We start from the raw sequence: 14792 nt of genomic DNA, 5'->3' as shown, positions 1-14792 counted from the left end.
AGCTGCTCTTTTGGGCGCGAGCGGTGAGATACTTCCGCTTTCACTCTCTCGCGCGTTAAGTGACGACTGTGAGAGAGATAATGATATGGTTTTTCGCAAACTGAGATAGAACGAGTAAATCGGTTCAATTTCAGTATGCGCATAGGCGTCCTATGGTTAACACGCACGTCGAGCTCTACATCGTAGTCACGTGGTCAATTTATAATACCACATGTTTATCGGGGACTTCAACAGACTCTCACTGACATCTTTGAATATTATATGGCACTAAAAAGGATTTTTTATATTTTTGATAGTATATTAATATGTTTAATTAAAGTTTTTCATATAAAATTGAATAATTAAAAAATAATTAGTGGTACTTGATTTTGATAAAAAAAAACATTTCGAAAATCCTAATGTATTTTCCTAGATTGGTTTATGTAAATGTCACACCATAACCAATTCTTATTTAGAATCGATGGCGACATATTCTATGATAGTCACAGATGTGGTGTTCGTATTTAGAAGTATAATTTTTATGCCTTATGGCATGTTGCAAAAGCCGACATAGATTTTGCGTAAATTGAATATTTACGACCGTAAAGTTTTCACTGATATTGTATTGGTAAGTGCGCACACAAACTTTTATAATTATCAGTAGCGTGATTTTAATAATATGAGAATTTAAAAATTGCGATTATTTGGCACATTTTTTTATCGCTCGCAAATATGCAGACTGTACGTGACAGAAGCCACCGTCCGGACGACATATAAAATTTGCGACAGTGTGGTCGCTTACTTAAAGTGCAGGCATTACAGTGGTACAACAATCAAAAGCTACGTTTAGGCATTAGGTAAAACTATTAATATTTAATATATAAATAAATAAAGTAATAATTATTATTTTTTAATTTCTTATCAAACGTTTATGTCAATACTATTATATAAACATTATATACAATACAAGTTACTGGTTCATAACTATTATTATGTTATCAATTTGCTTAGTTATAATTAAATAAAAATATAAATATTAAATAAAACGTTAGTGATTTCAGTTTATTGAAAAAATAATGTACTAAATGTCAATCTAAGTATATTACCACGAGCCTTTAAACAATATGCTTTGTCATATTGCCCCTATATTAAAATATAATGTTGTTTCTATTGTTGTTTTTGATACACGAGATAAGTTGGTTAATTTGGTTACGCGAAATATTTCTGGGGTTCAAATGTGTGCAGCTAAATTCGGTTTATATTTTAAAAAATTAAAATAAAACCTTTTGCAATAAATTATTGTTTCAGCATTTTCGGCCTAATATGAATATTTTTTTAATGTATTATTTTAAAATTGTTACAGACAAAGCGCCATCGGAGGCTACCTTCAAAGGGACAGAGTATTTGTCTTACGACCTGACCCAGACTGGTGGAGAGCCCATCGTCAGCACTCAAGATGCCATCTCCATCTACTTCAAAACGAGACAATCCAGCGCCCTATTGTTCTATACAGGTGACTAAATATTTATATTTTATTATAACACACGTAATACTAGCGTAACTGTGACCCTTATGACCTTGTTGACGTAATTAAATAATTACTAAAATAATAAATGTATATATTTCCGCTGAAACCTACGGAAAGTATATATATATATATATGCATACGCCATAGGTTACATTAGTAACTCAAATCCGACAATTTTTTTAATACGCGGTCTAGCAATTTAATATAATATGTTAATCTGTGATATTGAAAAAAATATGTTTTGTAAGTTTGCTTTTGATAATATATGTATGTACACACATGTATCAGACAACTATCAGGCAAACTTAGTTTATTTTCTCAGCTAATGCTTGCTTTGTTAATTTCCGCATTTAAATTAATAGTAAGCTTACATCATTTGACGTTGGCATTTATGATATAAACTAATACAACAATGCTTAGTAAAGTGAAAATGAATGCAACCGTAGTGACAGAGAGAGAGAGAGGGCTTTTGTGTGAGAATGCTCTCGATTCACTTAACCATAAACGTTTTGAATGCATAGATGCCGCATTCTATTATGAGAGTTTAGCGGAGTCTGTAGGATTACTCACTTCCCGTAGGATTCAGTGGGATGACATCGAGCGATGCTCGAGATGTTTGCGGCGGCCGTCCGTGACTATTTGATATTTGAATGAATTAGTTATTATATTAATAGATAAATAACAGGAATATATACTAGTATAATAAAATATATTTTATAAATATATATGTATTATATTTGTTAGTAAAATACTGGAAATTATAAAATGGTTAGGACTAGATTTCACCATAGGTATGTAATATTAATTAATATTTATTTGTTATCATGTATTGTCATGGTAAAATAAATATTAACAAACCGTTGCTTTTTTATATTGTATGTATTTAAATCAACGAAATTTATCAGTTTTAATCGACATATTTCCTAATAAGCATAATAATAGATTATTTTCAGTCATATGTTAATTTAACCTGTATTAATTCAAGCGTACTTAGAGAATTTATAAACTAAAAAGATGCTTGATTTTTGTCTATTATCCTAAGTAAATAAATATTCCTAATCAATATATAAATATTATAAATTTTTACATTATTTTGCTTTAAATTTATTCGTTGTATTATATGAAATATTTTTTTATACGACCATCAAATAAGTGACCGAAAACATCATATGTTAATTAAAATTTTGTGTTTATTTTTTAAATAAAATTCTAAATCTGCATCTATTTAACAGAAAACAAGTATGTTTAATTTATTCGCGACAATTTTTAGCACTGTTTTTGACGTTTTAAATTTAATATAAAACACTATTTTTTTAATCGATAATAAAATGACAGTACTGAAAAAATCTTCAGTATTAAAAGCCCAACATATGAGCCGTTAATTTTGAAAATGGGACAAGTCCATTTTCTTTGTTTTGAATCAATTCACAATCATATCTATAAATAACAGTGTTAATTTTTTACTAGTATTTTTTTTGTTATTTTAAAAGTAAGGCACGCTTACTCAAAATAAAATAATTTAAATTAAAAATAAGTGCTATGTTAGTTAGTTGTTAAAAAAGAAAAAAAAGATTAGTCTTACAGACTTATAGTTTGTGTGTTATTTATATAAAAATTTTTTTTTGTTGTTCTCTTTTTTTCTATAAAATATTATTAAGCTTTTTGTTTTATGTACCTATTCAAAAAAAGTATAAAGTGTTGAAATAAAATGGAAATTTAAAGAAATAAATTATTCATTTTTGAAAACAGAAAATCACTATTTTCATAAAATCATTGTTTTTGAAAGTGAGGCAAGTTCATTGGTCTCTATTAAAAACATGTCTTAAGTTTTGATAACACTAATATAATTATTGCATATGAGATTTTTCAAAGAAAGACAGTTAAAAATATAAAATAAGTATATTTTTGCTTACTAATATTTTTAAATCAGTTCAAACGCAAACCATTAATTATCCAACAATAACAAAATATAGACTTGACTTACTTTTAAAATGAACGGCTCATATGTTTATATGTTTTCTTATGGATGTATAAATTTATACGCTTTATTCTTCTTTATTCTGTAAAACTGTTTAGTTTTAAGAAAATTTTAGAATATTCTGCTTCAAATTTCGAACTAAAGCATTTTTTTTAAAACAGCATTATGCAGATAAGCACATTTTAAGTACAAATAGCTTTAAATAAGAGCAATACTTATACCAATCAATCTAAAAAATGATAAAAAAAAATTGCTTAATACAAGACTACTTTATAAAAATAAAATAATTTTGTATTCTACTTTTCTATTTTATTTCAACACCTCATACTTTTTTTGAATAGGTATATTACGCAAAAAGGCAAATTTTATTTTAAGTAAAGGACAGAACAATTTAATTTTTATATACATAACATACAAACTATTAGTCTGACTAGTGGCTTTCCTCATTACTATGAAAACTTACAAACATAGCACTTATTTTTTATTAAAATTATTTATTTTGAGTAAACTTGCCTTACTTTTAAAATCACCAAAAAATATTAGTAAAAAAATTTACACTTTTATTTATAGATATTATTGTAAATTGATTCAAAACAAAAATATAACTCTTTCTTTTTTAAAGAAATGGACTTGTCCCACTTTCATAATTAACGGCTTTTTGTTGGGCTTTTAATACTGAAGATTTTTTAGTACTGTAATTTTATTATTATCAATTAAAAAAATAATAGTATTTTATATTATATTTAAAACATCAAAAACAGTTCAAAATTGTCATGAAAAATTAAACATACTTGTTTTTTTTTCAATAAAGGCAACCTTGTGTCTTAAAAATATTTTCGCTGATAAAAAGTGGTGACTCAAACAAAAATTTCAAACACGAAAATAGCGAACAGCGAAAATTCATGGAAAATGTAATATATAAAAAGCAACATTTCACATAACCAATGTGTTTTCAGAGGTTGCAAAAACATTTTAACAGAAGAGTGGTTTATTATCACGAATTTTGAAACGGTTGCTATATTATCAACTTTTTTATTATTAAAATATTTTAATATATATATATTACTACTATTAATAAAGTTCATATTTCAGTGTAAATACATGTATTTAGTAAATAATAAGTACTTGGGTAATATTTAATTACAACTATGAGAAACTCAACCCTTATTTGTTAACTCTTGGATTCGCTCAAGTTGAACTTTGGCGATTATGTAAAAGGATTTAACCCGCATTCATAATATATGTGAACGAATTTGTGTATACATTTGGTAAACAATATTAATTATTTTTTTAGGACACGGAGAAGATTATCTAAATTTGGCTGTAAGAGATGGCGGGGTGTTGCTGATTATGTCACTTTCTAATGGAAAACAAGAAATGCATATCAAACCGGCTAAAGTCAGATTTGACGATCATCAATGGCACAGGGTGACTGTACATCGTAGAATACAAGAGGTATGTTTTATTGTCATATTACAAATGTTTGATAAAAATAGTCTAATTTAGTGTTTCTGTGAAAGTATGCAAGTGGTTAGTATTTAAATTAATATGGTATTTGCACTTTTGTGTATGTTTGATTGTTAATGTATGTTTGATAATAGCAGTCAATTTTTTTGAAAAATAAGTATTTAATTGTATCTAAAGATTTTAAACATTAAATTAATATTTTTAAAATAATAAAAAAAAGGTTTATCGTCTAGAATGCAAAATATATATGAAGTGTTTATTAATATACACGTCATATTTTTTATTTTTTAATACAAGGAGGTTTGATTATTTTATTCATAAGATTTAGAATCAAACATTAAATCAATAATCACGGAAGTTTGCAACTATCCACAGACTGCTCCACAAAAAAAATATTTTCAAGAGTAAAACATACAAAACGACTATCTAGAACGAACTTGGAAATTTAATTAAAAAGTACACTGAGATAATGCCTCTAGAATAAAGACTGGCAGACACGTACCGTATAAAAAGGATAGTTTCAACTAGATAAAAGGACTCCGACGGTTACTTAATAATTAAATCTAATATAGCAGTATTTCAAAGGAAAAAAATTTCATCTAATTGCCTTGAAACTAAAATTTAACAGAAAACTTTTGAGATGTGTTCAAACATTCATTGTGTGAGCTGAGAGCGTGAATTGTAAATTTATAAAATACATATGGGACAAAAATAGTGTGGAAATGTTATAATGTAGCAACTTTCGATCGAAGCTGCTGCTTTCTAGTCATTCTGGTATTAATAATATGCAAAATCTATTTTAAGGGCTTTTATCGATCCAATTCAGGGGCAGACAGGCGTAATGACCCCTTTCAGTTCGATTCTCTTCTTTCAACCAAATAATAAATTAACACGAGAACATTGCTCACGTTACACGCTACATACTTTTATAAATATATATATATATATATATATATATATATATATATATATATATATATATATATATATATATATATATATATATATATATATATATATATATATATATATATATACAATATATATATATATATATATACGAGTTTTGACATAAATTATTAAAATTACAATTATTTCGATTAAGTTTTATGAAGCTTTTCACTTTCGAGTAGCATTCTAAAATTTAAAAGTTAATCACTTATTTTTTTTTCTTTAAAAATATTTATAAAAAATAATAATTTTGTATCTTTGCTGATAATAAAATTAAATATTTTTGTAAACTTTTTCTCGATCTAAATATTAATAGCAGACTTTAAAACATAACTATAACTAATTTCACATTTAAATAATTGAGGAAATAGTATATACTAGACACTTTATTTAAATTATATATATAATATAAGTAATTGTTTAGTTTTTTATGTTTATTTTGTTTTTTAATATACTATTTAATATTTGTTCTATAAATATTACTAATAAAAATCATAAATTTTGAGTTTTTTATCTCAAAGAAATAACTAAAATTACTAATAAAATCTGACTACGAAGCTTTTGAAACTAAAGCGAAAACTACTAAATCAAACAGCATGAATAAAAAATATTTTTAATGAGATCTAGGGTATTTGATATACAAAAAAATATTTTTTATTTAATATTTATTGATAATATTATGTGAAATATTAATCTGAAAAATGTTAAGCTGTTATTATGATCGTCAAATACTATTAATAGAAATTAAAATTCCATTCAGAAGTGTTTTATCTGTTTAATATTTTATTAATTATTTCAAATATGCTTTTAATGTCCTAATTTTTATTTTCGAATAAAATTGTAATATTTGTCATAGATTAGCATTTTAAAATCTGCTTAATGTTAAACAAAATATTAATTTAACTCTTGCAAATATGCAACAATTTATTTAAGCGTTTATAACTTAGTCTACGTTCAATAAAGGAGCTCTATTGCATAATGTTACATATGTGTAACAAACGCCGAGCCATTGTGTTTTTAAATTATTCCGATAGATGTCTCTGTACCCGTGATAATTTTCCAAAAAAAGTCATTGGGTGCAAATGTGTCACACAGTGAATATAAAACGAAATAAAATTAATTTATATACTCCAAAAAGGTTTATATTTTTTATAATAGTTGCATAAAATAAGCTGTAGACACTGGCCCATATTGACCAAGAAGAACAGATGCAAAATGCTGAAATAAAATGGAATTTCACAAACAATGTGTGAAAAATGTGGTGTGGTCCTATGTTTTAATAAGAAGGAAAATTGTTTTAAGAATTTCCACATGTATATTTTTAATTTTAATATACTTAGTTCTCGTTTCAAATGATGTTGCATTTTTATTATAAATATAATCCACAAATCAGTCTTAATATTTTTTAAATTATTTTCAGCCTAATTTTAGTACAAAAATATTTTATTTTGAATTTAGAAAAATCATGCATTTAAAGGGTTCAAGTTTATTTAAATAAGTTATATTGTGATACTTAATTTTTTTAAATATATTATATATATATATATATATATATATATATATACATATATATATATATATATATATATATATATATATATATATATATATATATATATATATATATATATATATATATATATATATATATATATATATATATATATATATATATATATATATATATATATATATATATATATATATATATATATATATATATATATATATATATATATATATATATATAGTGTATTTATAAGCTTTAAAATAAAATAAAAAATGAGCATAAATATTTTGTTGCAGATATTTAACATATGTAGCAATGTCATGAAAAAATCCTATTATAAATTGGTTTTCAAAGTTAATGTTGCATGCTAAAATTTTTTTAGCTTTATATATGTTTACAATACCCAAAATCATAAATAAATATTTTTTATTTCAACTTGCAAAATTGGATTTGGAAAATAGAAGACTAGATGTAATTCATTGAATGGCGAAAACAAACCGAGCAAAATAAAAGATCGATGATGCTGTAATAAATTTGGAGCAGAGATCGTAATGCTATCTTTAATTTAGTGGCATGGCCACGTAACTAGAAGTAATGTTTTAAGAGTATCAAACGCAGTTATCGCAAATCTTTTGACCTAATATTAGATGTAGCGGTCTGTGAATGCTATCAACTAACCGCAGAACCTTCATTTACAAATAGTGTGTCTGGGAGCTGTCTAGTATTACAAACAAACGTACTAATAACTATTACTAAGTAATGCTGGTAAATATGTAACGAATAAATATTTTGAGAAAACTATTTTTAAATCATAAATTATAATAAAATACTAAAAATAGTATTTTATTCTTGAGATATTATTTTTATATTTCGCAATTAGTATTTTTCCCCAAGAATAAAAATAAATTGATTTATTTTATTCAATACTGGTAGCATGGAATTCTGTATCTTAATATTAAGTATACATCTGAATGTGTGAGCATAGCATACTTGAATGAAAAGCAACCTACGCTGATCATCCACCGATTGGAGAGAAACTCGGAACGAACAATAACTGCGGAGTGGTCCATGTGGAAAATCGTAGCCCGGCAGAGGTAGGACACTTGGATAAACCGCGATATTTCCAAAGCATTGGTTATTATCCATTGTTTAGAAGAGACAAAGCCCCGACCGAGTCTTGTTAAATTGCCCGAAAGGAGTGCTTCCGCCTATCGTCGATCAACTCCTCAAAAACCGACAGTTTCTCACTTCCGTTATCTCATTCAGATAAAATTGCGTATAGTTACGAGGGTTTAAAAGACAATGCAATGATTTATTGCATGATTATATGCAAACTGAGATGAGACTTATATTTAATGAGTCTTCTGGTTTTATATAATTAAATAATAAACAAACATAAAATGTAGAAGCGTTAACAAATATATAACCGACAAAAATGATATGATTTTTAAATATTTCAACAGCACTTTTTTATGTTATATCTAATGGAATGAATTTACGTATTAGTTTTAATAGCTTTAGTACAATACATATACGGGACAAAAGGTTGAGCTCCGCTGCTTTACGGCAGGAATTTCTCTCTTGTGCTATTTATCAGGCATTGTAAGATGCACGCACAATAGACTGCCAAACGTTTAATTCTGATAATCTGGCTTTGCGACACAGATGCTGTTGTAGATATAAAGTTTTAGTAGCAAGCACCTTGTTAGTTTGTCTCAGATTAAAAGCACATATTGCTTATATGCGCTAATTAGTTTCAAAGACTTGTCTTGAAGCATATTCAGTGTAAATAAAATACAGTTTGTCTGCCATATGTGAAACTTAAAAGCAAATAATTTGACTTTTGAAGGATCCATTGAAAGTTTTTTATGTAAAGAATCTTAGTAAATAATAGGCTTTACATTAACAACATTTTCTAAAGAAAGCTTTCACTAAGAGTCATGTGGAATGGTGTCGTTACATAGCAAAGTTCAACAACAGCAAAAGCAAGAATGTATTTTTTATATATTAACTATATATTACACTTATTTTTTAATTATAAATATATTAATAATGAAGCAAGTACTTATTAAAGTATATGCAACCATTCAAATGTGTTTTAATACCACTAAATTAGAGGTCAGAAAACTACGGCCCCCGGGCCGAAACCGGCTCGCTGTCTATTTTAATATATTTTATATTTTCAAACCCTTTAAAATTAAGAGTATGTGCTATAATGGAACGGATAAGCATAAAACTAAAAAGTTGAGAGGTTTGGTCGTATGTGGTGCTCCTATTGCTTCGCTTTCTGCTGTGACGTTATATAGTTATAATTTGAGAGTTTTAAGTGTAACGCTTATTGCAGTTTTTAATATTCATAGATATTTGTATTTTCGTTATAAGTCTAAGTATTTAAATTATTTATTATTGACATTAAGTATGTAATAAAATAATATAATATACGTCGTCATTGCTAGATGATATTCACAAATTGCAAAAAATTCAATTTATTTTATCACAACGTATTTTTTTACAAAATTTATTTCACGAGTAGCTCATTTATTAACTAATGGAATAAAGATGAATCAATTAAGTCGTGTATAATTATTGCAACTTTATTTCAATCTATCTGACTTTTAATAAGAACGGTTGTTAGATGTGTTGAGGACATTGCCAGATACATCAATAGCCAATTTAATAGCAGAGAAAATCATTTTATTTGGCTTTATTAAGTTTATATTTTTCGGCTCTCAACGCCCTTGCAAAAAACAAATTTTCACAAGTCAAATTTGCAAAATAGCTTGTATAATTAATGATTAGGTGTACTGAAACTCGCTTAAAATTGAGTTGATCTTTGCTTCAAACCTGTGTGCTTTGGCATTTTGTGCTTATTTTAAAATCTAATGTTATTTTTATCGCAGTTTTTATAACATAATATATTAAGATTGTTCATATATGTATATAAGTGCTCGCTAAAATTTGGAAAAAAACTTGGGAAAGAGTTACTCATTTAAATTATCATAAATATTTCAAAAAAATAGATTGATTCTAATTAAATATCATCATTGACGTCAGTAATCGATTTTGGAACAATTAAAACATCTTTGACTGCCCTTTAAAATCACTAAGCTTTACCGAAAAAAATTATATATAATGCATATATATTTATAAGATATATAAATCTAAACTATTATATATATAAAGCAACCCCATTAAGTTTTCGATCACATATTTTGATATGATGGAACACTCCATTAGTACAATATTGGTATTTACTATTTCTCTTTCCGAGCTATCGACGCGTGTCAAAAACCAAAAGGTCCCACGTGTTTCGATATTGGAGCTCCACAAAACGGCCACCTTCCGATAAACAATGGTAGATTAGGAACAAAGAGGAGGGTAGGCACCTGACCCTTAACCCCTCGGTGTCCCAAAACTGGGTAACTTTCATCCCCAGGCAACTGGGTCATTGGTGTGTGCGCATCATTGCACCGCCACCGAGATTGCTCCGAGACGTTTACGGCCGTAATTTATTTATGTAATTCCGAGGTCTGAACCCAGAGCCGTTTCGTTCTTTCGGGGGTCTCGCGTTATCGTGATGCAGCCCTACTTTTATCAAAAGAGAGAGAGAGATAGACAGACAGTAGGAAAGGGCGGATGGTGCGCACCTTTGTTTTCGGGGCGGAATTGCGTGGGAACGATAAAACCGCATCCATTCTCTTTCTCTCTCGCTCTCTCTCCGTGTGTAAACGACTTGTTTAATATATACATTTTTCTTCTTTGACCGAGATTCCACCGAAAATTTTCATTCAGAGTTATTTTTCGAACTTTGTGAGGCTGCTCTGGTATTTGAGGTCGCTTGGGTGCATTTAGAGCTGAGAATAATATAAAAGTATTGCGATAGATGTTAAGGTTGCTATACAATAATAAATGATACTTTTATGGTTCTTTTCACTGCCTTTTAATATGAATTTAATACTTATATACATATACAACTATGTTAATATTAGTATTAAAAGGAAAAGATGACGTTTAAGTTAAATTTATCAAAGATTTTGAGCAACTAATAAACGAGTTTTCTATTTATTTATATATTAAAATACATGTGTAGGGAATTAAAACCTCATTAAAAAAACAATAATATTATTCACTGAACGACGACGAGTAACGGGACGTATTTGAGCTTATCAATAACTCAGTTATGCAAAAATTGCTAGTTATGTACAAAAGCTCTAACCTATGGTAATCCACTCTCGAATTCAAGAATTTTTTTGCATCCATAAATAAATATACATATTTATCTCACTGAATTTCATATCGAAGCACTGTGCAAAAATAAATGCTCAGCTCGATTTCCTACCTAGGCTGTCGTTAGACACAACCACGGTTATTAAGACCCGGCGCAAATTCATATTTTATTTTAAATCCCGTATAAATTAAACATATTTAAAAAATATTTTTTTGTGTTTTACAATTTAAATCGATTAAAATAATTTCGTAGTTCGTTTTCAAGCGCGCCCAAAACCGGGATTTCATTTTTAAATTTGCTTACATGTGACAGCTCTTCTGTCATCTGGCAAGTGCTCGCTGAGCGCAGTTCTATGCAATTAAATAAACAGTGAAATATGTTATAATCACGGCGTTTTTCTTACAAAGTGTCAATTGAAGATGATTCAAAGTAATGTAGCTATTGAAATTATAGACAATATAATCGAAATTATGAATTATGAATGTGCCAGTAAGTGTTTGAAAATATGAATAATATATCACGGTTATTCTAACAAAACTACTATTGACTTTTTATGATCAAATATTAAAAGACACAGTGGTAATTTGGCAATTAAATATATACATAACAAATGTAATTAAACATATTACAATGCTAGTATTAATGAAACATATCGTATTAGTGTAGAAAAAAAGTTACATTTTACCCACTATATAGTTTCGTTTACAGTTAATTTTCAGAAGCAATGATAGATCTATTAACATTTACGTATGGCAAACAATTAAAATATGACATATTGCGACAATTTTTAAGAAGATGAAGAGATGCCAATCTATGTGTTGAATCTTCTACAGTAACTTTTGTCAATTTTTTAATTCGATTGTCGTTTAAATTTAATTTATGGATTTTATTAGTAGTAATAATGGGTTCAATACTTAATTTTGATTAAGGTCTTATTGTTTTTAAATAATTTTCAGAAGCAATAAAAAAAAAATTTGATGACCTATATGGCGACAAAGTAGAGTTAATATATGTTTATAAATAAAAACACTGTCAGCCAGTATTATCTATTTTAATAAACGACATACTACATAATTTTTATGTAACTGAAAATCTTGAATTTGGCTATTCCAAAAGAGGAATAATGGCACAGAGCAAAAATTGATTTAAAAGCATGATATATACACATTTGCCTCATTGAAATTAAAAAAAACCCACTCTTAGATATTTTGACTGTCGATTATTCCAGGTATGCGATCACATATTTATAATCATTTTAAAATGTCGTCTATTAGATAACATCAAAAAAACTACACATATATTGCGAGTCGTCGCTCGGAACGAAACGATCTCGATGATATTTTTTGCTGCAATAATGGTTTTAATTTATTTTGCTAAATAACCAACTGCATTACAATCATTGACACGCGATCGTCGTGAAATATCCTCAAATATCAATAGATAAAAACATACGTTTAATTAGCATTTATACGGTTTGATCGACAATAACTTCAATCTTATTACGTACTTAGTATAAATTACATGTTCACGATTAAAATGTACCAGGTTCAGTCAAATCTAACGCATATGTGCATTAAATCAGAAGCAATGATAATGCTAATGTAATATATAAGAAAAAACTCACTTTTCGGCCTCGGAGCCCGTTGACAGGAATTCAAAATTTTAAGATTTCATTACGAAGATTGTTTTGTGATGTTTATCTAGTTTAATCAAAGTATTATTATATTACTTATACACATTATGTATATATTTTATTTCCATAGTTATAACATACCTAGTTAATTTGCAATCCAAATATTTATATTCAGTCAAATCGAACATGACACCTGACGATTATTGTCGCGTAGCAAAATTTTATTAATAAATAATAATTATTTAAAACTGTTGTCATGGCACTGTCGACCATTTTGTTTTATATTTGAATGCTTATTTTTCATTGGTCGACAACAAAAGAATACATTAGCGGAATTTCGAAAATCATCGTTAATCTATTTTTATTTTTTTAAATAAAATTAATTTTATTTCCTTTGTTTACGTGTGTTTATTATACACTGTTTGTACAAATCATTATGATTTACAAAGAAAGATATTGGGTATATATTATTTTATTTTAATAAATATATGTTAAATAAAATGGTTTATGGATGCTAGATTGATATTATGAATGTTAATTGAGTATTCACATACATATAAAAATAATATTTAATTGATTATTAAATCACAAATAGAAGTGTATTTATAAATATGTAATATAAAACATAGCTTACAATGATAACGGTTAACGAAAAATTCTGCAAATGTGTGGGTTTATCTATAATAAGACCCCTTTGAATATCCACATTGGGAAATATTTAGTTTTACACGTTAGTTATTTATTTAAGCATGTAGCAATATTTTTTTTATATTATTATTTTAAATAATTATTTTTGTGAACAATAATTTATATATTAATTTATTAATAGAACGTAATAACTAATTTATTTTTATTTTTACAGATATCACCGATAACGAGCTTTTGCAGGGTAAGTACATTTCAAATGTCAATAAAAATATTTTTTTTCGTTCTCATAATTTAATCAATATGTTTCTCGATACGGTCCAACTTTAGAGCTGCCCCTTAATTTGCATCTCATCGACAAAGGGTTTGGTTATCCCGCGATTCGGTCGGATTTTCTCCGACGCATTTTCAATCTCAGTATATAGCTTATATCACTTTTCATTTCTCTGCATCGCGATTTTCCGCCACCGTCGGTTTTCCTACACATATTCGCGCTCCCTTCGTTTTCGTCGCAAAATCGTAAATAAAACGGCAGACGTGACGGAGATCCGCTTTAGACCTATTACGAAAGGATTTTGGAATATGATTGCACTAGGGTACGAACGAACATGTATAGAGGAGATTTGGGTAAGAGAGGATATATAAAGACTTAAATGTATGAATATTAAGTCAATAAGATTTATAAATAATATTAAAATTTTATCCATTAATATTTTTTTAGATTATCAAATAACTCTTCGCGAGTAATTGATTTTTCCCTGAGCAAATTCTAAGAAAGAAAGGTTACCGAAACGAAATAAAAATTCACTCGAGCGTTAATGTTTGCTTGTACTTAGAGAAAGAGGTTACTTTGGGTATAAAAAACATATTGTA

The 14792-nt window shown here is 27.3% G+C and overlaps 1 protein-coding gene across 2 annotated transcripts in view; it reads left to right on the top strand.

The window, feature by feature from the left end:
- The window catches only part of Nrx-1 (Neurexin 1), a 209084-nt gene that overhangs the window by 139676 nt on the left and 54616 nt on the right, over positions 1-14792 (top strand). For both annotated transcript variants that reach the window (XM_088189849.1, XM_088189848.1), the window contains 3 exons: positions 1343-1492; positions 4780-4940; positions 14137-14163. In XM_088189849.1, coding sequence (XP_088045975.1) covers positions 1343-1492; positions 4780-4940; positions 14137-14163 — 338 coding nt within the window. The remainder of the gene's footprint in view (positions 1-1342; positions 1493-4779; positions 4941-14136; positions 14164-14792) is intronic.

Source organism: Plectrocnemia conspersa, unplaced genomic scaffold (assembly GCF_051122295.1).
Source record: "Plectrocnemia conspersa isolate PC_06_02 unplaced genomic scaffold, ASM5112229v1 ptg000008l, whole genome shotgun sequence".
Taxonomy (NCBI): domain Eukaryota; kingdom Metazoa; phylum Arthropoda; class Insecta; order Trichoptera; family Polycentropodidae; genus Plectrocnemia; species Plectrocnemia conspersa.
This window is presented reverse-complemented; position numbering and strand designations above follow the sequence as displayed.